This window comes from Glandiceps talaboti, chromosome 7 (assembly GCF_964340395.1).
Source record: "Glandiceps talaboti chromosome 7, keGlaTala1.1, whole genome shotgun sequence".
Lineage (NCBI taxonomy): Eukaryota > Metazoa > Hemichordata > Enteropneusta > Spengelidae > Glandiceps > Glandiceps talaboti.
In genome coordinates this window covers 8,101,989-8,129,865 of record NC_135555.1, presented here as the reverse complement: position 1 = coordinate 8,129,865, position 27,877 = coordinate 8,101,989, and the positions used below count along the sequence as shown (strand labels likewise).

At 38.1% G+C, this 27,877-nt stretch overlaps 1 protein-coding gene across 2 annotated transcripts; it reads right to left on the bottom strand.

Moving 5' to 3' along the window:
- Window positions 1-27,877, bottom strand: LOC144437328 (protein APCDD1-like). Of its 2 annotated transcripts, none has more exons than XM_078126251.1 (4): window positions 27,321-27,877; window positions 26,621-26,738; window positions 16,620-17,166; window positions 1-1,909 (listed from the first exon to the last, which is right to left on the bottom strand). In XM_078126251.1, exons 1-4 carry the CDS (start codon window positions 27,367-27,369, stop codon window positions 1,163-1,165), a joined length of 1,461 nt encoding a protein of 486 aa, XP_077982377.1. In that variant the 5' UTR covers window positions 27,370-27,877; the 3' UTR covers window positions 1-1,162. The 2 variants fall into 2 exon arrangements, with proteins under 2 accessions (XP_077982377.1, XP_077982378.1); XM_078126252.1 differs by having other exon boundaries at window positions 26,621-26,735.

Sequence of the window (27,877 nt, the reverse complement as noted above, 5' to 3'; positions counted from 1 at the left end):
TCTAGTCGGTTAGTAATACAGCCATGGTTGAACGAAGGAACGAAACTGAGCAAACAACAAGCAGGTGTACTAGCAGAATATTGGTCGATTTCAATTGCAACGTAACCTCTTATCCAAATCCCAAAGTCATCTTTCCATTTCCTCGAACAGTGTGCTAAGAAGCAACCAACCGAATAATTTACTTCACTACTCACGGCCTATTTGTCACTACCTACTTGTGTGCTCATCTCACAAACTCACATCACTTCCCGTCACCATCAAACTCAAATCGTTTGAACACTTTAGGCTATTTTCACTTGAATTCGTTCTGTGCCTCGTGCCATTCGCAGGGAGGCTGTTTACTGAAAAGAACATCTCATAGGAAAATACAATAATATCAAAAACAAACAAAAAATAACAAAATTGTCAAAAGTTTAAAATGAAAGAAACTTCACAATTTCATCCAAATATTGTTATACATGTTTTATAACATTGTCTCTATCATTTTACGTTCCTAATGATTTGTATGCAAGAAATAGACATCAAAAGTTCCTACTTGGTTTACCGATATCATAACGGTATTGTACACTATGCATATTTTACAAGGCGGCTTCCACTCCCCTAACAAAAGCAGAAACTCTGTTAAATGGACCAATAACTACACTCGATGGCATCCATTCCGATAACAAAGGCAGCAACACAAGCAGAATGGACCAATAACCTATAGACTCAAATCGCCCGAGCAAATTGTGCATGGTTGCACTCCCTTTCCCCTAATTTCGGGAGTGTGCTAATTTTTGTAAAATATACGATAAACTAGACTCAAATATTACCATGATGGCTTTCATTCCGATTGCAGAAGCACGGACGCATGTCAAATGACGTCGTAAAATAAACGCAAATTTCACATCTTGGACTCCGTCTCCTGGTAAAACTCTAGTAACGTAGGTTCGAAGTTTACAAGGCGAATTCCATTCTGACGACAATAGTAGGAAGTGAACTAAAATGGCTCTATGAACAAGACTCAAATTTGAGGAAGAAACTAAGACATAACTGTTAATTTCTGATAATTATAAAAATATACTTTACAAACCTACAAAAAAGTGTTGTTTTTTCTTCTGGCACTTCAATATTTTTTAAACGGCGCTTGAAAGTAACTAAAGTTTGAGACGTCACCATGTGACTATAAATAGTGCACGATTCCAATGATGACGAATTGCCATAGCGACAACGTAACCATGGTAGCTGAATTGTTCAAATCGTTTACAATTGAGTCTTGTGAGTTGTCTTGGGAGAAAAAATTGACCCCACCACACTGCAGCAGAGGCGTTCGATATGATGTTGGTCGCTGGTCAATGGAGGTAGGACTGCTGCCATCACTTGGACGTTGGCCGTTATACAGTAGAATGGCATCGTGTTTTAAATCATATTCCATCCTCATCAACTCGTACTCAGTGTGTGGTAGTCTTATTCCCAATGCTGTACAGCCATACGTTGGGGTAACATCTTGCTCGACACCAATTTTCCACGTTCCACTCCGACCACATTCATCACCCTCTACAAGAATGTTCAATAAATTCGTGGTGGCAGTGTCTCTGGGAGTAACTTTCACTTCTGTACTGATGAAATCGAATTCGGTACCCCCTTTCACTATTTCCGATTTTAACCCTTCTGAATGATATCCTTTTGCATAGACAGAAAAGGTAGGATTGCGACACAGGGGGTCTGAATAGTGATGGTAATAGCCTTCCCACGTGTGGTTGCCATGGAATATGAGGTGTCTGATGAGAAAGTACACCTGTGGGTTTACTTCACATCGGGTACTGACCCATTCGCCGTGAAGGATGACGGGGTATTCGGGTAGAGATGGTAGGATTGGTGGGTTTACATCATCACTTTGGTGAACGAGTTGGCAAACACTGCAATTTTCCTGCGAGACAGAAAAGGGAAATAATTTAAAACATAGTCTATATGAGTACTAAAAAGTATAGAATGACTATTCCACGTGTAATAGACACGATAACATCTACCTAGATAAGTCGGCTGATAAGATGCCGATTTACATCATGCTAATCTACATTCACTACGCGCAAGTTTTTACTAATTCTAATATTGGAAATTACAAAATACTGACAGCCATGACACTAGGCATTATGCAAATTAGATTTGGTATCATCTACAGAGATCCGATTAATTACCCGTATATTAAAATAAATAAACGAAATATTCGCAGGTGCCTTTCAGAGTTGTTTGTTCATTGACAAATTGACTTATTTCCTGACTTTTATGGTTGAATATTTATGTTTCCTTTCCAGTGTCACTTCATAGTTAAGTTGAGATTTATCGACTATCTGAAAGAATCGCGACTGATTTGAAGATAACACCAGAGGTTTAATATAGGTGATATAGTCTTTGAATACATCACTGTCGATGATTCATTACTCCGGACCATCGTTTACCGTTCTCATGGAAATTTAAGTCAGAGAGAGAAAATGGATGTTTGAGATACTGCAGGTTTTACATCTAAAAGTATTGTGTATTCTGTGCGCGTGCACACATACGCACACACACAGAAGCATACATACATACATACATACATACATACATACATACATAGACAAGCAATCACACACACATATGTTGACTTGAGAGCGACTTTTCATTTCTCACGAAGGGTGCATACACCATCATATATGCTTATTGTATTTCAAAGTCATTAAAATGTGTGTACTTTGGTATTTTATATTTCTAAAAAAATAGAAATTTGAAATTGCTTTTACAAGATAATTCTCAAGTATAACAACTTCGAGATAGAAACATGACAGAAACCCTAACACTTCGGTGATGAATGGGCCAAGGTACTTAAAATCCCCCCCAAGTCCACGCCCATGAATATCAGAGAAAATCGAAGAGATGACATTAACGTGATTAAAGGTTGGCAGCGACTCAGAGTGCCATTAGTTGTATCGGTATTTGGCAAAGACCTGAATATTGTAACATCTGGAAGGTCACAGTCGTGCAACCACTGATGAACGCCTATTGCGTTGATTGTCCAGTCTACTGCAAGGTCATGATGATGCAGAAACAGTCCTTTGATGGTGTAATGATGAATTCCTTGCCGATTGTCCATCTATTGTGTCTTTAGACAGTTGATGTAACAACATGACGGTGTCGGCATTCAGAGCAAACTGATAGAACTGAAAATTACCCATTAAACTAGAAAATCACTTAATGTCTTCCGAGTCTTTGCATTCTGTTATTTTTAAGAACACGTTTAACAATGTTGTCGGATCTAGCAAGATTGATGATGCGGCACTGATTGTGTCGTAAGTGTACAAGACATCACAGTCGTATCTTGTTAACTAGCTGCCGTCTCATTCTACACTCTAATTGCTATGCAAGCTGTTCACACGATTCGACTAACAGCGATTGAAATGGTGGTTAGCTTTAACTCCAATAAGACATATAAAATGACTCAGTTTGCTTGCCGCAATATGGAGTAACTTGATATTGGACGGAAATGTTCAGGCATATTGAATGTGTCGGTCTGTTTAGTTACTGTATCATTTTTTTTGCATTCTTATAATTATGTTCTTGGAGTCGTGAATACATGCACGTATCTTTTCATACTTGTAAAAAATATTATCACATAAAACTTTGATTCACGAATGGCACAAATATTATAGAGAAATACAATCAAATTGCCGAACTTCTTTATGATTTTTTTTCGATTTGTTTGTTTTACTTCGAGTTCTATCTATCTATCTATCTATCTATCTATCTATCTATCTATCTATCTATCTATCTATCTATCTATCTATCTATCTATCTATCTATCTATCTATCTATCTATCTATCTATCTATCTATCTATCTACCTACCTACCTACCTACCTACCTACCTACCTATATATCTACCTATATATATCTATCTATCTATCTATCTATCTATCTATCTATCTATCTATCTATCTATATATCTATCCATCTGGCTAGCTAGCTATCCATCTAGCCGTCCGTCCGTCCGTCCGTCCATCCATCCATCCATCCATCCATCCATCCATCCATCCATTTATCTATATATCTATATATCTATCCATCCATCCATCCATCCATCCATCCATCCATCTGTATTGCGAGAATACCATAAAATACGTGACAGTGGTACAAACAATGTCGTTAAACATTTATATGTGCTGAATGAGCAAATATATCAGTAAGTAACATTGTCTAACAGAAATAATGTGTCATTTTTGTACAAATGCATCTAATAACACTAACAAGAAAGTGTATTATACATTTCTATTTTAACTCTTACACTGCAGGTTTCCTCCCACGGCCAATTCATCTAACGTTGGTAATTTCGCTCAAACGACGATAAAACGGCAATTTTTCCCTGATCAGCCATCCTAATTATTTCGTTTGACAGTTCGCGTCCTTCATTCTTGAACCACGGGGAAACATTTACCGCTTAAACTATCACTTTCAATGTTTTCAATTATATTGTAACATTTATTTCCATTTTGGTACTGCTGGGATCAATCAGCGAGGTGTCAATTCGTTAGATATGATCCGGATAGAACCAATACCGCCCTGTTCTGCGGTACGGAAAGACAAGAAATGTCGTGTAATACTGAGGTGGGTACGGGATTGCAGGTTCTCAATTCAAAGGCGTTGGCGGCGCGCGCGATAAAGCAACGAAAGACGACGAAGGAATAGAATCGGCCATTGCTGTTATGGAAGGTGTACAAATGTTGGACTATGTGACATAAATCACTTTGGTATGCCTATCACACCTTGATTAAGTTTTCGCCACGGCCTGTGGAAATTAAAACACAAATCAAGCACCGTACTTTGGGGTTAACCACAGAGATTGAAAAATTCCATTAGTAAAATCAATCACGAAAATTACGATTACAAAGGAAGTCTTTCAGTTTGTGCCGTAAACCAATAAACCCTTTTGCGGTAATGCTGTTTCCGAAAACTGGAAAAAGAAGTCATCACATTTTCTACAATTTCAGGATTAAGTCGCTGTAAATCTCCATACATCTTTATTATATAATGAAATTCTGTGTGATTACTTTTTCTGTGTTGCGTTGTTCTCCTTTTTAACTGACGTGTGTTATATCACCTAATGCCACGAGCTGTCAGAGCTCCCTATATGTGTAACTTACAACTTGACGCGGAAAAAAAGTTTTAAGGTCCGTACTAACAAATCGATTTCGTAAACACCCAAAGGGCTGAAAAGAAAGTGTAGGATATTTTCAATCTCAATTTGTCGCCACTGGGTTTAATCGCTCTATTGGGAAGTAATACGATATGTTTTGGAGGGGCTGAAGTATTTGCTGCGAAGTTTTCTTTGAATTCTGACTTGCATAAAGTTACGGTTATTGAGGCTTTAATAGACCACTAAACGACATTGATGAATGGTAGATACTCGTACACAGCAGTCTGCACTCGTGGCTCTTCTCGTCTTTAGTATTCGCAACGTCTTGATGAATGAACATACGTGTACAGAATCACGTGAATTAATAGTCTGTGCCATGGTAACTACGCGGGGAAAGTCCTGAAGGCAACGGAATGGCAAATTTAGAGTTGTGAATTGAGAATCGTTTACGATGAATGGAGTGTCATTAGCAGTTGATGATAACCTCCCTTGGGAACCTCCGTATTTAATGCTAACATTTATCTGTTTTATCAAGATAGATAGGGGGTATTATTTCCAGGGGTATACTGCCCAGCCCCCTAGGGATACCTATATCATGTGCTGGAATTTAAGGTCGGAAAGCTGATCTCAAACGCATCAGGTATGAATGAAAAGGACTGATGAAATGTCACCTAGCTGAATATGTCGTTAGATTACAATGAGAAATTCGAATAAATTTATTTAGAAATCCCATGGGTAATACGTCCATATACACGGACGTGATTAGAATATTGTATGTCCAACAATTTTACTAAAAGCAGTACTAGGTATGCAATTCTACGAAATAATACATGTTCTTTGAAATGAATTAATGATTAGTGTTATGAATTAAAGGAAATTATTTTACAGTTGGCTGCTTGCAAGTGAAAATGATTTACAACGATACGAGTTACTGTAGTATTTTTAATCTGGTTCAATTCTGATGATGAAATAAGCTTACGTGAGACTAGATTTGTTCTATGACGTAGTGAATGACAAAACCGCTGAATTACCTGCCGTGTCGTCTACAACGGAAGATAAAAAGGACAAAACAAGCAGACGTTAACATGGTAAATACAACAGTGCGTCCTTTTCTACACCAGGTTTTAATCAGACTGATCTCCAAACACTACAACGGAGGGTTACTGCACATTTTAATATTCCATGCGACAAAGTGAATGTTCGACAAATAAGACTGCGCGGATGAAACGGATTTTTTTATGACTTTCAAGCACATATTGTGGCTGCATACAACATAAAGGTCTATAGACTACTATAGGTTGCGATGTTCGTGTTTATAACGAACCTATCTACTCTATTTATGAAATGAGACGTGAACTGTTCACTGGTATGAGATTAGTTGGAATTCAAGATAGTAAAACTCAACGGAATGCATTATGAGTATTCTGGAAAATAGAAATTCTTATAGTTTTGTACTTTTTATAAATCGAAAACCCTATCTTTTTTATCTTCAAACTGCATCATTTTTACTCGACTCTTTATACAGCCACCACTTTTAAAGGCTTTCATCTTTTATACGTGTGTATCCAATCATATATAATTTGATATATCTGAAGAGATTCGTCCCTCCTTCTCTTGGCCCTTGGCCATATTGTTCGCTTTACTATAAAAGTTGGCAGACATCCAGTTTATGTTTACTTGAAATGTATTCTTTGATAATTACCTGTATTACAAAAGCGGTGTGTGTGTACGAGTGTGTTCGTGTGTGTGTGTGTGTGTGTGTGTGTGTGTGTGTGTGCGTGTGTGTATGTATGTGTGTGTATGTATGTGTGTGTGTTTTTGAGTTTGTGTGTGTGTGTGTGTGTGTGTGTGTTTGTTTGTTTGTTTGATTTGTGTGTGTGTGTGTGTGTGTGCATGCGTGGACACATGTGTTTAGCCTATTCGTTCCTGGTGATTTTTAGATACATCAGATACAGCTAACTGAATACATGCATGTATATGTCTACATAAATTCGTAACGGCTATTCTGTGTGCGTAGGATATGCGTGTAGGGTGATTACAAAACTCGTGTAATTAAATGCGGTACATGTGTAATTCAGTTGGCATACTTACAATACCTATAATTGTACCTACAATGTCCTCAGTGATTGTATTTATTTAATAGTTCATTACCAGATCTCATTTTCAACTTGGAACTTTTACTATCTATAACTAAACCGTAACTGATACTCAATATGCTTGTCACTGTTAAATGCCCTGATTTCACCATGTTTGTCATGTGACACAATTAGAGAGTGAAATCTACTATCAAAGTATACGGACTGTCGGCAGTTCACTTCAAGGGGTCACCATAGTGAACAGTATGTGAGGGGGGGGGGTCCTTGGGCGACCAACATATATCAGCTCAGCTAAAATATGGTCAGTTGATTTCATAATTTTTTAAAATTTCACATTTATTTGCAATACTCGACATTAGCCTGTGCAAGTTTAAACCGTCTGTATTAGTAAAGTATCATTACAATTCACACCGAGTATCAGTATCCACACACAATGAAGGTAAGATCTTGACTAGACAGGTAAAACTGTAAATGATTGCGTGGTCATGCTTTGTGATAACTACGATAAACGGACTTCTAATGACAGATAATTGGGCAAGTAGATAACCGTATTACATTTAATCTTGTTATTGTTCGGTATTAAAATATAATGAAGGTACAATTCCTAATCCAATTTCATTTCCCAGTGATGTCAACCATGAGGTAGGAGTAAGAATGACCGCTATTCATCACGCTGCTTAGAGTCTAGGTGTGTCCGATTACTGCACTGCGTAAATATTAGTTTCCCGCCCAAACAATTTCGATTACCTTTTTGCATCTTTCAATTATCTTTTTTTTTTAATTTTAGTGTTAAAGTACTATAATATCAATTCTTGATATTGATTGATGTAAAGGTCTTATAATACTATTTATATTCATCGTGGAAGTAGGATTCATACACAAGTTTTCTTCTTCCACTTTTGATTGAGAAACAGACTTGTTTCGAACTCATACAGTGTATAGGTAGCGAGAGAGTGCATGGAGGAAGAAAACTCATATAGATTCATAGAACGATACTGGCATATTATTTACAATATACATCAGTTATGCTGTTCACAGAGACGTGGCGCACTCACTACACTTTGTTCATATTTCACCACCGTTCTACTGAATACTAAACGTTCGTTACCTGGCCAACAAAGAGGGTGGGGGTGGCATGAAACAACAATTATGGTATTGGATAGTTTTTTTTTTAAATATGACTGGACTGGACATCTCCAATATTAAATAGTTGCGAAGTAAAACAAACCCAAGTATTTCATTGACCCCCAAAATGTCAAGAAGTCTGATTTATGTCAAATGAATATGGCGATAGTCTAAACGTGGAGAAGTACCGATGGTTGAAATAAACTATGAGTAGTAAGTAGATGAGAGAACCCTCGGTCTCACTATTTAGTATGCAATGCACTTACTAAATGTCACTGTTACACTTTGGTATGTGCATTACTCACGTAGCTTGTCATTTGTAAAAAGATAATAACACCGATGGTAATTATGGTCTTGTCAATGTTTTTACAGGGTGGGTTGGAGTAAGGGTCTACATCGATTTACTACAGGCAATGTGTTGATTATGTGACGATCAAACATGTTGCCGGAAAGCCTCATTCAGTAGAATCAACAGAAATTGTGATGTGACTGGCCTGTGTTGATCAAGACGACCACTGATAAATGTCATGCGTCACAAATCCCTTCGAATTTCACGCACAGAATTTTAGTTGTGACAGGTTTGCTCAAAATTTTTTGTCCGAGGACGAGGTTACATTGCATATCATAAGATTTACTCAACTCATTGCAAAGGTACTTTCAATATCACTATTTTTGTTATATCCCTCTGCTGAATTCTAGCTAAGCATATCATCAAACAGCGTTGCAATCTGTATAAAATCTTACAGTGTTCAAACGCGAGCCACAGAGTGCAGTGCAACCTACACCGTAAAAGGCTGATTCATGAGTGCGGGTTGATTGGTTGGTTGATCTTTTGATTGATTGGTTGGTTGATAGGTCTCTGGGTCAATTCATAAATCTTCCATGTTGTATGCTTCATGGAAATCACTTGCATTTCAAATAGGGGATGTAAATCTGCAATCTTGCAATCTCAATATGTGACGTTTCATTAGCAGTAGCACTAGCATTATTTTCACCCTGAGGTATATCGTCTGCACGAGTCAGATTTTAGAACAAGTTAGCAGACACACATTCATCATACTTTTTGGACGGAGTTTGGTCACATATAGTCATACATTGGCAATATGTACAGACATAACACGGGAGAAATTGTTTACAGTGATAACCTACGGAGACGACAAGTCAACTATCAGCTAGCACACACTGACATAAACTAAATCTATCATTGCAACATGTTTCTGTGAGCTGGGCGTTGAAGTAATTACACTCACAGTAGGGCGGCGTCTGTGACTGTAGATTTTTTTCTCATTGCACTGGTAGCACTTTCAACCTCACCCAGTGGTTACACTATCTTGATTCCTGTGTGATTATATCCACATAACCAAAGCACTGCTATCATCCGCATGTTTAATCCACCCACCACATGCAACAACATTAGCTTTAGTTTGCGTCCACTTTAGTTTGCTTTCCGTGATAGTACGTGTTGGGTAATTTGTTGTGTAGCTGTGCATACAAACTGAGTTGATACAGTCTGCTTCGTTATAACATGACACAAGACAACATATTGATCAGTTTAGTGTCACGTGACGTCATCCATACCTCACAGCGGTTCCCCCGATATTACAACCACTTTACGGTTTGTAATTGAAATCATGTGTTTGGACACAGAGCATGAAATTAATACACTCTCTCCTGCTGCGAGATTTAGTCTAGGATTACTGCAAGGATTTCAGTATCATTATGGACTTTATACTGTTGCAAGTTTGCTTAGAATACAACACCAGTAAACTCATCGTCGCAAACCACGGCCTCTTTTACGGCACCGTCTTTGCATCATTTTATTTCTTGGTTTCTCTAATAGTGTGAATATCAACTGGTTCAAGGAGCGTTATAGAGAGTTTGGAAACAAAAATACTATTCTCTTTTTTGTCGAAAAACTATGCATGCACTGATGAGGACAGGGATGCATTGCAACACGCGGACACACACAACAACTGCAGTCAAAGTATGCAATCATATACCCCATGGACATACATACGCACGCACGGTTGCACGCACACGTACACACAAAGGCTCACACAGGGCAACACTTTGCATGTCGGAATATCTAAAGGATCATCACTCATGGGGCTGAACATTTCTCTCCAATGTCTATGAGTAATGTTTGTCAACAATACTTCTATTCCTGAACCCTGTCTCTTTCCCATCATGCCTCCTGCTTGTCAATGATTTATTGTTTGTAACATAAAACTATTAGCTCATTTGACGCTTGTTTACAAATATTTTGAATGGAGTATTCACAAGGAATACGACATATAAAGGACTTTACAGTCTTCGTTTGCCCAGAGACTTGTCTTGGTGTTACTATCTCAAGACGCTCTCTTCACAACTGAGAGCTTCTTGAGATAGTAACACCATAATCTGAGATTCGATGCCACGGATAGCATCTAGTACATCAAGTCTATCTGTTACATCTTCACCTAAAAGGCTGTGTCACTCTTTCAAGATAAATGTGTCTTGTGTATGGACCTATATAAACCGTCGTTCAGGTTGTAGGTTTACAACAGTGTTACACTGACTCCATATACCAGATACACAGGGACACGTATTATTGCTTAGAATGTTGTTTTCCTGAAAATATCACACGAATCCTGCTACTACAAATGTATCAATATACGCTCTATACTGTAAGATGTTAGGTATGAGAACTACGTGTATATTCAAGTCAAAACGTTGTTATATTTAGCCTGTAGACAAGGAAAACAACAATCCGAGCAATGTTAGGTGACCCTATGACTAGCTCTGGACGTATGCAGCTAAGAGGTTCGACACATCTTCCCTCTCCAAGACGTCTCGACCCTCGTAGCCGCATACACCCAAAGCTCCCGCCAGAGCTACCCTACCATGACCTGCTATGTCCGTAGATGAGAATGTAACATTATGACACATAATAGTTGACCATGTCAACATTTATGGCAAGAATATGTATTACAAAGTCAAGTCAAATATGATGTTTCACTTTACACGACTATTAATACCATAGTTCAGTCAAATCGAAGTGATACATACATGACAAGTTGCGGGGTAGAAAATGATCTATGTACCATGATATATTTATAGTTGTTTTATTGTGATTGCGAGGCCATGGTTGGGGTAAAACCATCATATCAAGTTACAACATTTTCAAATATATTTTCCTGTCCCCATTAACCTTTTGAAGTTAGGCAATACATCTTTGAACCATTCAACATATTTCCCTCAGCTGCATTCGTTACAACACGTTTATTATATTTTCCAAAATAAGTTATATTACTTAATATTAATTTTTTTATTGGGTGATTTGTCGTGTTTTAACGATAGCGAAGAACCGCCAGACGTACGTCATTAAATTTAGAGATGCAACCTGACTGACGCGAGATCTCGTGGTAACGTCTCGTAAACGTTGACCTGCAGTTTGAGAAGTACAAGATAAATATTTACGCATGAAGTGTTCCCATGGAATGAAATACCTTAATATTATGTGCGTCCTCGATCAAAGACATAAATTTAAGGCGAGTACGTCATTTCTGACATACTTGACGAATGCCAAGGAGTTAGGAACCGAGAAGATACCGTCGTACACACACTCGACAAGCCGGTTCAGGATCGATGAGTTTCAGTAGCATGGGTACTATATTTAGATTGCTAATCTAAATGGCCTTTTAATAGAAGTGGACACACAACTTGTCAAAATATTTCAAATTTCCAATCAGCACGAATGAAAGCGATCGTAAGATGTCCCATGGTGAATAAAAATAATGATGTGAAGAATGCACTATATCAGCAAATATCTCCCTCATGCTAATGCCTTCAGAGACGATCATAACTCATAACGCATCAACCATAACTTTTAGACACAAGGGAAATGTCTGACAGAAGTTTATATTTTTCTTCGCACGGAAAGGAACTGTAATGGAAAGTGACACCGCGGGGCTTCTCAGCTCAGGCGAAACGTGCGAGTATTTACTATAACTGGATGGATATGATAAATTGATATGTAAAATTTTGACTATACTGTACATTCAAAGACTAAGCTTACACCATTTAAACGGTTATGACACTTAGTCCAAAAAAAGCAAAAACAAAAAACTCCCACAACATATATATTTGTATCGATGCTTTGATTTCATGATAAGATCGGGATACTGTGTCAAAATTGAAACCACCGGCAGACCAGGGTATCGTTTTGCAACTCTAGGATGAACTGTAACCAAGACGAGGACACCCCGCAGAGATATAAATGAAGGCATTATGGAAGAATGATGGGGCCACGTACGTAGGGCACACAAGGCTAATGAGAATCTGACATACGATATCAAGCACATTGCAAAATGAAAAGTACACACGGGAGAAACTAAACCATACAAGTGTTTGTGTCTATCGACCTACTGCTATTTCACTCACACACTGCCACTTGTCAAAATGATCAAACTTGATATTACGAAGACCAAACCACGAATCCTCCAGACTGAGAAATGAAATATTTCCCGATTTGCTTATATCGTTTACAACCATGACAACGTAGTTGTATCGCTACCCATAATGCCTTTGGGACAAAAAATAACCTGATAAACGATTTTAAAGAAAATAAGTGGTCTCTTGAGTTGAATGAGCTGATAAAACCCGGTACCCTTCATGCACCGCACTCAGTACTCCGACTGGTAGATAACATTGAAATATGACGTGTTGATATGGAGATAATAAATCTATCTATTTGCATGCTATCAAGTCAAATTTATATCAAATGTATCGATGTAAAGTAGAACAAGATATGTATTCCATTAAATTATGAAACGAACACAATGATAGAAAGATACATCTTTTAGTAAGAGGTACATTGTACCCCAGGCTGTTCGTGGAGACGTATTGTCTAATAGGGATACTGGAAAATTCTTACACTTTCTGTCCAAAGAGAAAAATATCGTGGTTTACAATAAAAGTGATTTGGTGTAAGGATGGCTTTAGATAAAGAGGTGTGCATGATGACAGTTCTAGTAACATTTGAGTCTACACCTAGGCCTGGATAATGTGTTTTATCCAGCCGGACTTCTTCTGAGTTTCGAAGTTGCCAGTTATGGTCTTCATGCAGAGACACGGTTGATATTTGACGCTGGCAGGATGGCGGAACTCTGTTATTTTGAAATGTGGACGGTGGACGAGATATAAACAAAAAAATTAAGGACACCCCGACCAGGCCAACTAGTGAGATAGCTATTGGTGCGTACTTAATATCTCCTTTCAAACGTCCGCAAATAATGAAGGGCGCAATACTATAGTGGGTGTCTTGGTAAACTCATCACACTTCAACCCAGTTTGCATGCCCCGGAGATCCATATCATTACACCTGAGAAAGAGTGGAGTATTTGTAATTAAAAGGGAAATGAACCCATACTGAAGACTTGTATCCCTCGAGAGTTGGCCATAAGTATTACTACCCTAGCAAACTTTTGTCTGTTGAAGCGAAAAGACGTGAGGTTTTGAATGACTTTTGATCAAAGGAGATGGATGAAATGAATTCCTTAGCCTATGCTTCAAGTAGAGACAGTACAAAGCGATAGTGGCTCACATTTCATTAGAGTAGTGCATGGAAGCCTACAGATAAAAGCCACTGAGTGGAAAACAAGATTTTTCGCATTGGGTCGTCGACTACCGGAAAACAGAGCTGTTACAACTACTTTTTACATACTTTGGGACCCGTCGGACGTCTAGAAGAAAATAACTGATGTCAGGTGATACGGGTATTATGAAAAAACGAGTGGAAACAAATAGAAATCTGGACACTTTAAGTTAGTAATTACAGTTGGAGATCCAGGCCTTTCACAGACCAACTGACGTTACATTTAATCTTTTTAAAATATAAGATATGTCTAATGTTGATTGACAGACACCATTGGTTGGGGTGAATGGTGGCTACGCCTGGTTTGTCTTCAACAGTATTGTCTTCACATTATCTTAGCTGGCACCGATAACACACTTTGTTCAAAGTCAGAAAGCTAGAAAGTGCAAGCGGCGTGCTAACTCTATTCTGTGGAATGTCTTTAGCCATTTGTTTCCAGAGACTCGAGTCTGAGAAAGTGTGGGTTGCTTGAATACGTTTGACGAAAAGAATTTTGTTGTTTTTGGTAGCATCTCCCCTGACTGAATCTGTAACTCCGCGACACGCGTTCACTATTTTAAAGAAACATGTCGTGGCCTGGCTCCGTCATCTGTGACTCTCTTGCCCTCATACTATCCACGAATGCAGCGAAATCACATACGAGACGGTGTATACGTAGGCGTTGTAAAATTCACATAATAATTATGCACTGGTCTAGGCACGCATTTTGACAATCACAATTTAATTGACGGAGTTTACGTACTAGTACGTACCCATTTCGTCTAAACCGAAGTTTAACTTGTATTGTTTTACATATATTCGTGAGGGTCACAGTATTAGCATGACCTAAGCAGACTTTATTGTGCAAAGAAAACCGTGACTTCCACGCAGTCGGGTACTTACATCGAATTCACCCATGAACCCAAGGAACGCGACATGAGTGTTAAAACAATATAGATTTTTGTAACGCCTATAGGTAAATATTATGCTTTCTTAAATGGTTTCTTAATGCATTACGAAGTAGACTACTATCGTCCTTTGAAATGTGACGAAAGTTTTACTGGCATTGCATTCCAAACGGGTTTGAAATCGTCAGAAATTCAAGGGCGGGAGATACATCCAGTTCCTACAGCTACGTTGTGAACAAACTTTCAAAACTCATATCATAGTCTTGACGATTTAATTGTCCATGTTTACTAAACTATAATTATTCTAGGGGTAAACTATTTCAATTAAGAAACAAATCTGATGAATTACCAAACATTGACTGACTTTGGAGTTTAATCTTTTTCATCATAGCGTTTTTATTAATGCATTCGGGAGGGAGCACAAACTGTGCGGACTTACATCCATCTGTGGATTCTTCGCTCCACCACGTTGATGTCACTTACATCACGTGGCGCGTAGCAAACAACGACGGATCTCCGAGACTCTGGGGTTGACGATATTGAGTAAATTGATGAAATGGTGGAACAGTGTTTAACTTTGATTATTTGGTAAAACTTATAAATTATTCAGGGCGAGTTACACAACATAGACTTACAAGAACTAGTGGTTTTAATTCAGGCTACTACATTCTCCAAATGTTTGGATAGCGTTGAATAATTCACTTCATATGAGAATATGTCACAGATATAAGGTCAAAAAACAGGGACCTTCTCGCCTTGGTAGGTTCCATGTAGTCAGACAGTGAACTAAAGAACTCCTACGAGACTAACAATTCCCATACCTATGTTTGAACAGATGATCCAACATTTCATTTCAATTTTCGCAAAGTTAAATCGATGTTATGCAAAATTTGACTAGAAAGAGCATTTAAAATCGTGAATACTGAGTGTGTGTGACGGGAGCAGAGTGTAAAACGTGTCTAAATTGAGGTCGAGAACGAATCAATATACAGAGTTGTAAGTTTGAAATATCCTCTCAAACAAGCGAACATAAAAAGAATCGTATCATGAGTCGGCGAACGTCTACAGCACAAAACCTACAGCTTGGCGTGAGAATGTAGTTGGAGGCAACATACTGAATGGATTTACGACTGTTACTGATACACAATACTATGGAATTATCTCTCTCATTGATATTTCTAATTCCCTACAGTGTAAGTCTGTTTTTCTCTCCACAGTATAAGACTAAAATAAAACTACTATTCCTGCGATGTTGTGTACTTGGCGCATTCACAAAGATCCAGCAAAGGTAAAGTGATCATATCTATGCCTATCCGATTACTTTGTCCCTAAAGGTATAAAATGTCTTGCAGCTAGCACAGTATCTGTTTGGTTAGGCAGAAACACATCAAAAGAAAATTCTCCTGAATGTAATATATGATATGTTCTTCCTGCAAGTCGTTCTCGTTATTATCATACACAGTAGGTGATGTTTGTTAAAGTTTTGACCCCAGCGACCACGGCACAGGACAAATTGTTTATCGCACTGATTATATGGAAGGGGGATAAATCAGAAAATGTCACTCATCGTGTGGATCTGATTTTCACAGAGTATTTACCCATCTGTGCATGTTTTTCATCGCTGTCTGCTAAGAAATGGGAACACATTTCACTTCCAGACTGTTTGCCATTCTTTTCTATCGAGTCTAATACTGTAAGAGAAAAACAAAATATAAAACTTATGGCACGCACCTGCTGCATGATGCTAACTAATGGCACTTGGTAGCTTTGTGGACGATAGTGTCGCCTGAACTGTCGGTATGTGTGAATGTCGCCGGTAAACAACTCCTCTCTTCGTGCGAAAGTGCGAAACCTTGGCTCAAAAATTTGATGGAGTTCAACTCGTATAAGTTGAAGTTCGTGCATAGAAAAAGATAAGGCTTCAAGACAATCTTTGTCTTCATACCAGCTGTAAAGATGGTATCTCATGTTTGTTAGCCAATGTTCATGTGAAGGGATGAAACCTGGGCATGTAGTGTTCACTTTTGTGATGAGATATTCAGTGATATCGGACCGATGTGACGTCACGAGTACTCTATCGAGTTGATATTCTGCTTTAGTACCCCCTCTGACGAGCCATGATTCATCCTCAACTTGTATGCTCCCCCTTAATTTGAGTGAATAGGCGGGAGATGAACAGTGGTTGTCCGTATAGTAGAACTGGTAAGCTGTGAACGAGGAGTCGGTGTGGAACTTGTACCGTCTGGTCACAAACTCTGGCCCTGGTCGGACCTCACAACTAAAACAGAAGAAAACGATGTGTTAATTGAAGTAAAAAGACGAATGTTTCAAGAAATTACAATGATATAACACATATCGATAACCATATAAATAAACAGTTATATTGAAATATGGGTCATGAATAAACGCAGCATTGGTGATTTTCTACAATGTGAACACGTACGTTGTAAATTATGCAAAACGCATAGAAATATCACGATCATATTATGCAAATTAGCACTTGGGTTTCTCAAGTCGTTGTACCAACCACGTTTAATACACACGTTTAAAGCCGTCCAAAATGTAATGTCTGCTTAGGCCGATTTGAACGATGAGTTTTGTTTTTCATAAAGATTTTGAATTTTAATCACATGATTTGCATAACTGATCAGCGAGGCATTGTAAAGTGAATTGTCATTCTAATTTGCATATTTTTTATATTTCGAATCATTTGGAATACTAGCATTCATCATTTAAAAGCACTAGAAATTCCGGAGTTAGGCGATTGATTGAATCTCTGACAAGAAAAGTTGTTCAGGAATTGTTGTCCAGTACCCTTGTCTTCCTGTGTAAACACTCTTTAATGCGACAGTGGTATGAACGTCAATTTCTTTTGTCAAGAAACAATTACCAAGACTTGAAGGAAACCTGTCAATCTTTCTAGAATTGCTATTACTTGTACATCCTGTATGAATAGCCCATGTCACTCTATATGGTGACTTCTGAGTGCTATTACATTCAAGTGGCAACACTATTGCTCATTCGCTGCTATTCGCGTTAAAAATCTAATTTCGGGAATGAACCTATTAAATTTACAGAAAAATGTCAATTGTATGTGTGTGGATTGTATACACAGTTCACTCTTCCAATTAGACTGCGTTGAAATGTGAAGCTGATATTCTGGCGATATAATGTGGAATTTGTAGGTTTGAATTTGAGATTGACAATTTTTTTCATATCATGATTGCTTTATTTTTCTTCTTCCAGCTTATATGTATGAAACTCAACCTTTCCGAAGTAGGTGAACTTTGACAAAACTACATAGGGAGAGCTAGACAGACAGACAGACAGACAGACAGACAGACAGACAGACCACATTGGTATTACGAACTTGAACCAAAATTGGTTTTACCGTGACGATACATTTATACCAACACTTTGAAACATTTCAGATATATGATGCAAGTTCATTGTAAAAATTGAAGAAAAAACAACAAGAGTTACACCCAAGAAAGAGTTCCAGTACTACCAAAACTATATATATATATATATATATATATATATATATATATATATACACACACACACACACACATGCACACCCATTCGTACTTTTAAACAGGATAAGTTTTCACATTGCCACATTAATTAAAATATGTCATCAAGCAGCTGGACACATCAACAGATGCAGCCGTCGTCAAATGAGAGGTATTTGTGTGTTCTGAGTGCCGATTTCGCCTAAGTCGTTCAGAAACAGATTGCACGCAAACTAAGCGAACTAAAGTAATAAATTATGAATACACAAGTACTACGCATTATGAATATAACATAAAACAAAATCCACCACTCAGAACGAGAGATAGATAGATAGATAGAGAGAGAGAGAGAGAGAGAGAGAGGGAGAGAGAGAGAGAGCGAGAGAGGGGGAGGGGGGAGGGAGAGAGAGAGGGGCAGGCAGATAGACAGGCCGTGCAGACGAGAAAAACAGTTCTAGAGGGAGCATCGATAGGGAGAGACAGACAGACAGACAGACAGACAGACAGACAGACAGACAGACAGACAGACAGACAGACAAACAAACAGACATAGTGAGTGAGTGAGTGAGTGAGTGAGTGAGACAGCGAGAGACAGAGATACATATTTTGGTAGATTTATTTTTTTAGCATATTGACCATCCTCTCTAATATGAGAATCTGTTGAAATGATAGAAGGACATGGAAGCAGGTGCTGGCTGAATGTACAGGATTAGGACGATTACTTTTGGTATATAAATTTTTATATTCAGTAGTTTAATGCGCAATAAGCTTCCATGTAACACAATACCCCTCTTCGTATTACAAGGGCTTAAAGTAATACAATATTTTGTGTAAGGGGCGATTAACAAGCGTTTTCTGATCACTCAACATGGACAATTTCAGAATCCATGGGGATGACACTGGTATCTGTCGGTTGAACAAAACCCAGAAAATTATCAAAATTCGTATGCTATAGATATGAAATGAACCAAACAAAAGAGTGGCGATCCTCAGTGACGCATGCGTGTTTTGTGTTGCGATGTTTTTGTGCTATGACGTTGACACGGCTAATCCTGTCCAAAGGTCACAACCTCGACACCATATAGTGTTAGATCGAATGTGAAGATTTAATATTTTACTAAATAGTAATAGGTCTTCTGTCGATATATGAAATAATATACCTAATCTGATACTGATTACACAAGTACCGCCCTTCTCTCTTCTATGTTTTGTGTTTTTCAACAAAAATAAATGCATTTGTAACATTTTCTATATCGAGATATAAAATATCCGAGGCTCGACGCGCTTGCAACTCATACGGGTTATACAAAAAATCTCGTAGAAAGCACAGCTGAGAATGTTTCTTTAGTCCTTGTAAAAAAAGAATTTTAATTGTTATAAATTTGTCAATTATTAATTATATAATTTTACACACATTCACGTTTTGATTGTAAATATATCTTATAAATGCTGTTCAATGTATGCCATTTTCCTTACTAGGAGGGTTCCATTGTTATCAGGTAACTTACATATATAAACGCTGTCATTTCAAATAATAATTCAATATCCCGTAATTGTCAAAATCTATGTTATTAGTAAATGTGTTTGTCATTTGGGCAACTCTCCCACTTTTTCACCTTACAATAGCTCTGTCGCCCAATATCCCTGGGGCTGTCCGCCTCTGTCTGTATATATCTATACATCTCACTGTCTGTCTGTCTGTCTGCCTGTCTGTCTGTCAATTAGCCAGTATCTGTCTACATCGAATGAATCAGAGGACCTATAAATGTTTCAGTATCACACAGTCCACGGATTACTGCATAATAAATTGAAACTATAAAGACAGCTTCGAGGCCTCGCTATTCTTGCCAAATGCTAGTTTGGTGACTCCAAATAAAGTGCATTTGTAGGTACCCATTGAGAGGATATTGAGATCTTCCTCGTCAAGATTACATCGTTAAATACACTCATTTGTCTTACTAATACATTGTGTAGTTTATTCTACTTCCTAATCTTGTTTAAAGGAACAATACCACCAAATCCCGTCTTATGGTTTTCTAAAATAGAAAAAAATTCAGTAAATTTACTCTCTGTACTCCACCTGTCACAGGGTGTATTGTTATGAATGATGTCCAAGATACCTGATATGAAAGCTTGTCATTATTAACACAAAACTGACGATTTAGAGTGAATCAGTGGCTTTACGGGATCCTGAGTGACTTGATGAATTAAGACTTTAAATAAATCATTAATCTCATAAAGGATTTGGGACTTGTACTGTTAGGATTGCATATTACTACCTGTCCAAGTGTCGATTGCTGTACATTATTAATACCCGTGGGGTTAAAGGTCACGGCTCACTTCATATATCACCGGGATTCTAATTTTGTGTTCTTTCTATATAGTATTACTCTATCGATATTTCTACTATGCAGGAACGTACGTTTGCAGTGACTGACTTGCAGCAAATCTCGAGTGATTTAAAATTCTGAATAGGCTTTACGAAAAGATGAGGAAGTTGGCAATTTCCCACACATTCCATTCATATATTTCGATTCTAGGGAAGCCCTCAATTGATGGTCAATGCGAACGACAATAATACTGTTATTGAATGTAGCGCTGTTGCAAAATATTCCGTTTACATGTACACAGTTAACGTTCATCAAGATGCACGATTTTGAGTCAGAAATATTCCTTGTTGATAACAACTCAAGTGAATTTTAATGTCTTTGAATATGAAAGCAAGAATTACAAATAAACGAATACTAACAATCTCTGAACACAGTACTTTACCCTATACGACTTATTCTGTATTGGCAAGGGTTGAGAAACTACCCATTTCAGCTCAGATAAAAAGAGTGTAGTAATTTGAAATTCGACGTAATTTTGAAGCGCTGAATAATAGGTTTGTGTTGCTGGCACACAAATCACTTCCAGTCTTGAATTGGGATTCTTAGTGTAAAAATCTTGCTGTGATTAAAATTTTGCATCACTGCAAACTCATTTGCACTTCTTTATTGTAAGCCAAAGCTTGTTATGAGATATTGAATACTTCATGTTTTTGGTTGAAGATTAAAAGCTGCGTCACACATGGTTATTAAAAATTGAAATCGCAGAGTATCACTCTAGCTGGCTCTGTTAGCTGTTTGGAATTAAAAGCGGAAATCCACAAATACTCAGGAATTTTCAATATTAAAATTATTTCTTCTGCCTCTTTCGCTTTGAGAATTCCTCGTATACGAAATTAAAATGGGTAATCTATAAGCTAAGTTAGAAGTAATCTTAAAATAGTAGAACAAAATTCGTGGTATAAACAGACCGCTTTTTACTGTACATGATTGGGATATAGGTTTAATAAGCACGCTTGTCTGATTCCATAGCATTGACATCTACATATCGCCTTCCTGTCTTTACTGACAGCGAAGTAGGTTTTCTCAGTCATAGCGGATGTCATTGAATGGGAAATTGTCTCTTTATAGTTGTTCGTGTTGATGCAACCTGACAGACGTGTCTTTGAGCTACAGTACTGTATTACTACGATATGTCTAATATTGTTCACGAGTGCCTATATAACCAATGCAATGCTGTCCAAGTGGTTGAAAGATAAATGGCAAAAATAACAACACATCACTGTCAACAGACTATATTCAAGTCTAAAACTAGCTATAGCATAGGGGCGACATAATTCAGACGCCATGAATACGTGTTTTAAGGTGTGGAGAACATGGAATGCATGCACGGTGTTTTTCATTACAAAAACGCAATAAAGCACATCGAGTGACACCACTTGGCTCAGTATTGACATTGACGCCGAACTGAAAGATTACGATGAAATTAAATTCCTTGCAAAGGTAAAGGAGATCATTAACATATCTCGTTTTCTCATAAAATGAACACGTGGCAACCATTCTAACTTTAAAACATCGGTATGCATTGATATAGATCAGCGATGACATCAACAAATCGCTAGTTAGGGGTTCTTACGATCACTTTATATTATTTTGATAAAAGATATCCAACTATATTATATATCCCGCATACCTCTTTATCATAGTTATGACGAGTCATGGGCTTAAAGTAGGTTGACATCTGTCCCCATCTCTCAAATTTGTGGACTTTGAATTCATAACAATGGTCTACTATGCAACGTATACATGTGGTTTGCCGAGTCTAGTGGAATGACTTAGGGAGGTAGCACACAACTGTTTGTTATTATTAATAGTTGCACAATCTGGAAAATGTCACAGTGTTTTCAACGAGTATAACATGTCAGTTCTATGATCGTAGCCTCGTAGGCCGGGACTCGACTGTGATGTAACACTTTCATAGCTCTAGAGTCTTAAAGGTCTGGGATTCATTCCCAGGTTCTCGCATTAGTATTATCGTTATCAGTGGAGCGGATTAAATACATGTAAGATCACAATTTTGTTCTGGACCAATCTGTTTATCTCTGCCAGACAATTCACTTTCTATTAAATTTGAAGCCTAACTGGGCTTGAAAGAGCCTTGATGAATTGAAGATGGTCATACATGACGTGAGGCACATCCTAACATTTTGTATTTTTACATGAGGAAAAATGTTCTCATAAATTATACAAACCATGTTTAGTCTTTCTATTCCTTTATCAATCAACATAATACTCATAATAGTAGACGTTGCATTCCGTAAATAGAGCAATTCCATGTTTTATTCCACCAGATATATGATTTATTCTTTATCAAACTGTTGCCGATGCATCTAATTTATATTACCGTCTGGCTAAACAGTAAAGAATGCCAACAAACAAGGGCATTTATGCAAATAGGTTAATTAGTATGCAAATCATAGACAAATCGCGCGCTTGGATAGATGTTTCAAATTCAAATTATATTCTAAAATGTTACCTTGTTTTCTAACACGACTAATTAAAGGAGTTAGACAATCGATAGGAAAGACTTCTATGTTTTAATATGTTTATCTCTCCTCATAAATTAAAATTGGGTCATTACTATTCTTTTTAAAAACTTAAATATTTAGGAGATTGTTTGCATATTAGACATCTCTACAAATACAATTATAGTGCACCTCCTAAAGAATTCATACCTTTAGCTATAAACACATGTATACTCAGAATGCTAATGCAGTGTTTGACTGTGAACAACAAAGAACTTCCAACAGTTGACAGTACATAGTTTTTGATGATGCAAATATGTACACAGAAACTGTTTTCTTAAGTCACTAGCTTTCAAATGCAACACTATTGGACAACCAGAATTAAACAAAACTGACATGGGTTAAATATCGTGCTACAAATGCAACCAAGTGATGTTTGCCCTATGCAAATACGTTGGACATACAAACAGATATACTAGTAAGTATCGTGTAGGTAGGGCTACAACTATACTGATAGGTCGATCCTCTTCAATCCTGACACACTCGAGAGAGACAGACATACACACAGACGATAACGCAGATAAGACAATCAGATAGGTCCTCTCCAATCACTATACACTGTAGACATACATCCATACAGAGGCAATACCGATAGCTCCTTGCTTATAACATAGCTGTTAATTAATGTGATTTCGGGGGAAAAGGCCAATCTTATAATGTCTTTCTTTGTTTTTGTACCTCAAATTGTTACTGTTTGTTTTGTATCGGTAAGTAATGACAGGCGTTTCAAATCTCTCTCCAATAAACACATTTCTAGGTCTGTAACCAATTTCCATGTTAGCCCTTTGATATACAAACACAGTACAAAGGGCGGGAAATGCAAGCTTTAATTAAACAGTTACTAGGAGATGTTTGATGTTGTTGTATACTAGCCAGTGTTATGACCTTGCCAGTCGTCCCTCGAGACTCTCATATAGAAGGCAATTTAATTAACATTACGCACTGATAATCAGATAGCAAACTGACTGTAAATTATGTACATCAGATGACAAGTCCTTATCTTGTCCAGATTTGTGATTTCTACGGAGTCAAGTGATGATCTGTTTACATACACATCTTGAGTAATATCGTTCTCGTTGCTGAAGATGAGGAGCAGATCACCAGACAGACAGACAAGGTTATCTACACAGCTATAATGCAATAAAAGTAATGCATTTTGGAAAATTGAACAATTAACATTACGACTACAGCTGGATAAAACGCCCGCCAGCATAGCACGAGAAGAGAGTGGTTGTAAAAATACTAGATAGGCCGTTAACTTGTCTGGAACCCATGGTCATCTAAAGACTCACTCATGTCTTTCCGTCTGTTTTACCGGTAAAAGAGGACAGCATGGATTCAGGGATAGCCGGAAGCAGGCCTTTGGCCACAGCAAGTTGGCTATCAGTTTGGTATTCACTGTAAACTTTCACTGTTAGAGTGTTAATACAAATGTAACTCCAAACGCATGCTGAGGATTTGCCGCTGTGATCGCTTCATCTTCTGACGCCGTTTACCATATAACGATCGCGAGGAGTGCTCTCGTTACCGAGTTAGGAGTGTTTAACTATTCTGCAGCTGGTGCGAAGAAATCAAGAATTCAGCTGTTAATTTTGTAATATTGTTAATAGTCAGTCTGCTATAGGTCACTCCATCGTCAAATGGTCGATGATTATCGAATTTCTAGCGACAGAAAGGACCAAATCAGTCTGAAGATAATCTAGTCACGATTATGTTATCACAGTTTCAATTATTCTACTTAAAGGACCCGAGACTTGAATCAAGTATCAAATAAATGTAATATTCAATGATATAAGGTAAGAATTGAACTGCAGACTTGATCTGTAAACCAGGAATTCAATTTACGTTCTTTAGTTTGTCGAACAGACGTTCCACTTTGCTTTGTATATTTTATGTAGCAGTTGTGTTTTCGGTATCATCGTTTTAGCTGAACGGTAAAAGCATATAGCCTAAAGTCATTTTTGCAGCTAACTACTGAGAAAACACATATGTGCATGGAGTAGTTAAGTTGGGCATGACAATTTTAGTCAAATTAACCAACCTATCATCTGTTCTGTGAGTTATTGATTATCTGTTACTTGAAGCGAATGTATTTTCTACTGTTGTAGACTTCTGAGTTGACAACGTGGTCGGAGTACGCGAAGTGTGCTCCCTAGATTCACGAAGTTGTATCTGAATGGAGTAAGTTGGCGGCCACACAGTAAAGCAAACACCGATGCGGTCCATGGTGATTTGTTGTGCTATAGAATTGTTTAGCCTGACCTCGAGCTACGAGACACATTACCTCCTACGATGAATTCACTGAAAGGGGTTTCTTTCGATCCATGTCTCAAATTTCAGCGATCAAAGGGCTTTTACTTGTTACCTGTACTAGCATTTCCTCCGTTTGTATCCTTTGCCTCTGGTGCATAAAATCACGAGATGATTATCCCGGTTCGTAGCATGAACATCAAACTCTCTTGCTAGGATCAGGTCTAGGGACAGAACTGAGAACTACAGACCTGGCCATGACTAGTCTTTTTTGTCTGTGAATGGTGCTATGGTAGTTTTGTGGAGCGTGGTTTGAACGTTTGAGGTCCAGTCCTTCCTATAGGGGAAGGCATCGTAAAGGATTGCCATACCTGTCAATAACATTACTTTGAATGGATGTTGGCTCTCAGAGACTTTCAGCTGCCATGACGGTGGATATCTGAGTAAAGGTGAAGGAAGGCGTGACAATACATGGTACTTGAAACCGGTAACTCAAACCGTGTCCCTGCGACATCTCACTCATTCTCCTCACTTTGTGTGTCCTACGCATTACACACATGATTGCAAATCACATCTTAGTGAGTATGTGCACTTCGAGTAGACGCCGTCAAATATTTTTTTTAAAAATCACTTACAACACCTTGTCACCTCGGTACGTCACTGAGAGAGACTTTTCAGCTAAAAGTCCCCTCATAATCCGAACATAATTTGCCCTCTTGTATGGCGAAACAAGATCTTGACATGCCATTCCAGCACTTAAGTTTGGCGTTATTTATGCATGCATGTCACGCTCTGACGGGGGAATAAAAACCCTAGAACCTTCGTACCTATAACCGGTTCATATTTTACGACACATTGTTAGTCTACATTCAAGCTAAGTCGAATTTAACTACGTTGCCATGCTCAGTGTATGTTATTAATTGTCTTTACTTGCCAGGGCTGTCAAACCTACGTCCGTATACGTTCCCCAGTGTCGACCATTCACAAAGTTGTCAATGTTGGTTGGGTAATGGGGTTTTAATAATGACAAATATGACACGCATGTCCATATTTACCTTGTAGACACCCATTCTCCCTCGATTTGTGGTGGTATGGAAGCAGTGACCCCAGAGTCCCCTTCTACGTCGAGTAACATAAGACTACACTGTGAAGCACCGAGTACTGTTGTTCCTGCTGTAAAGAGAGGGAAGTGGAGCAAAAACATAATAGGGATGAGGGGGAAAAGCAAGGAATTGAGAGAGAGAGAGAGAGAGAGAGAGAGAGAGAGAGAGAGAGAGAGAGAGAGAGAGAGAGAGAGAGAGAGAGAGAGAGGGGGGGGGGAGAGAGAGAGAGAGAGAGAGAGAGAGAGAGAGAGAGAGAGAGAGAGAGAGAGAGAGAGAGAGAGAGAGAGAGAGAGAGAGAGAGAGGTGGAGAGATTTAATTTGATTAGTAGCTAAAACATGTACAGGCATTGACAGCTTTGCTGCATAAAGAAGGAGTAAATCCCTTACAATTGGCAATTAGAGCGATACCTGTTATTTTGACCACAGTGGTATGTATGCTAGTGATCTAGCCTATTGACATATCTAAATAGTGTAAACACGTACAAACTGTACCTCCAATGACTTGTGTATGTTTAAATCTCTGAGCAACGTAAGGCTAGCTGAGGTCAATAAAACCAAACTTGGCTTTTTTTTCCATTTGCCCAAGTAAAGGAAAAGTCTACAAGTCGTCACATATGATAAATGGGGTGGTAATTGATGTGAAAGCACTCACCTGAAAATAGTAGGGTGAAAACAATAACTAAATCCAACATGTGGTCCATGTTGTCGGAGTGCTGTGACTTATTAACGTTCACGCTTACAAATCAAACACACCTTTTGGTCAATACACAGTGTGTTGGTGAGTAACGCAGCTTAGACACTCTCACTTTCTCAACATTTGACACTATAAACACTGGTAGTCCAAAACATCAAATGTCACAGTGTTCCATAAACACAGCACAGTTTCATGAGACCTCAACTCAAAATACACTTAGGTTTGTTGAAATGAACTGATATATATATATATATAGCACACACACACAGACTGGTCTCTGATTTTTCCGCAATAAAATGTGCTAGGGGTACATTGAACCATTATTCCCACACGACATTAGGGTAGGTGGTAGGCTTGGTGGATCGCTGCATATGGTGTATGGTGGTGAGAAGGGACGAAGTCTGGATACGGTAACACGACGCTGACAGCGTAGAACTACAATGTATGTCACCTCACACACTGCTCGAGACCATTGCATAGTAAAATCAGGAGGAATCAAAAGCCTTACGCGCTAC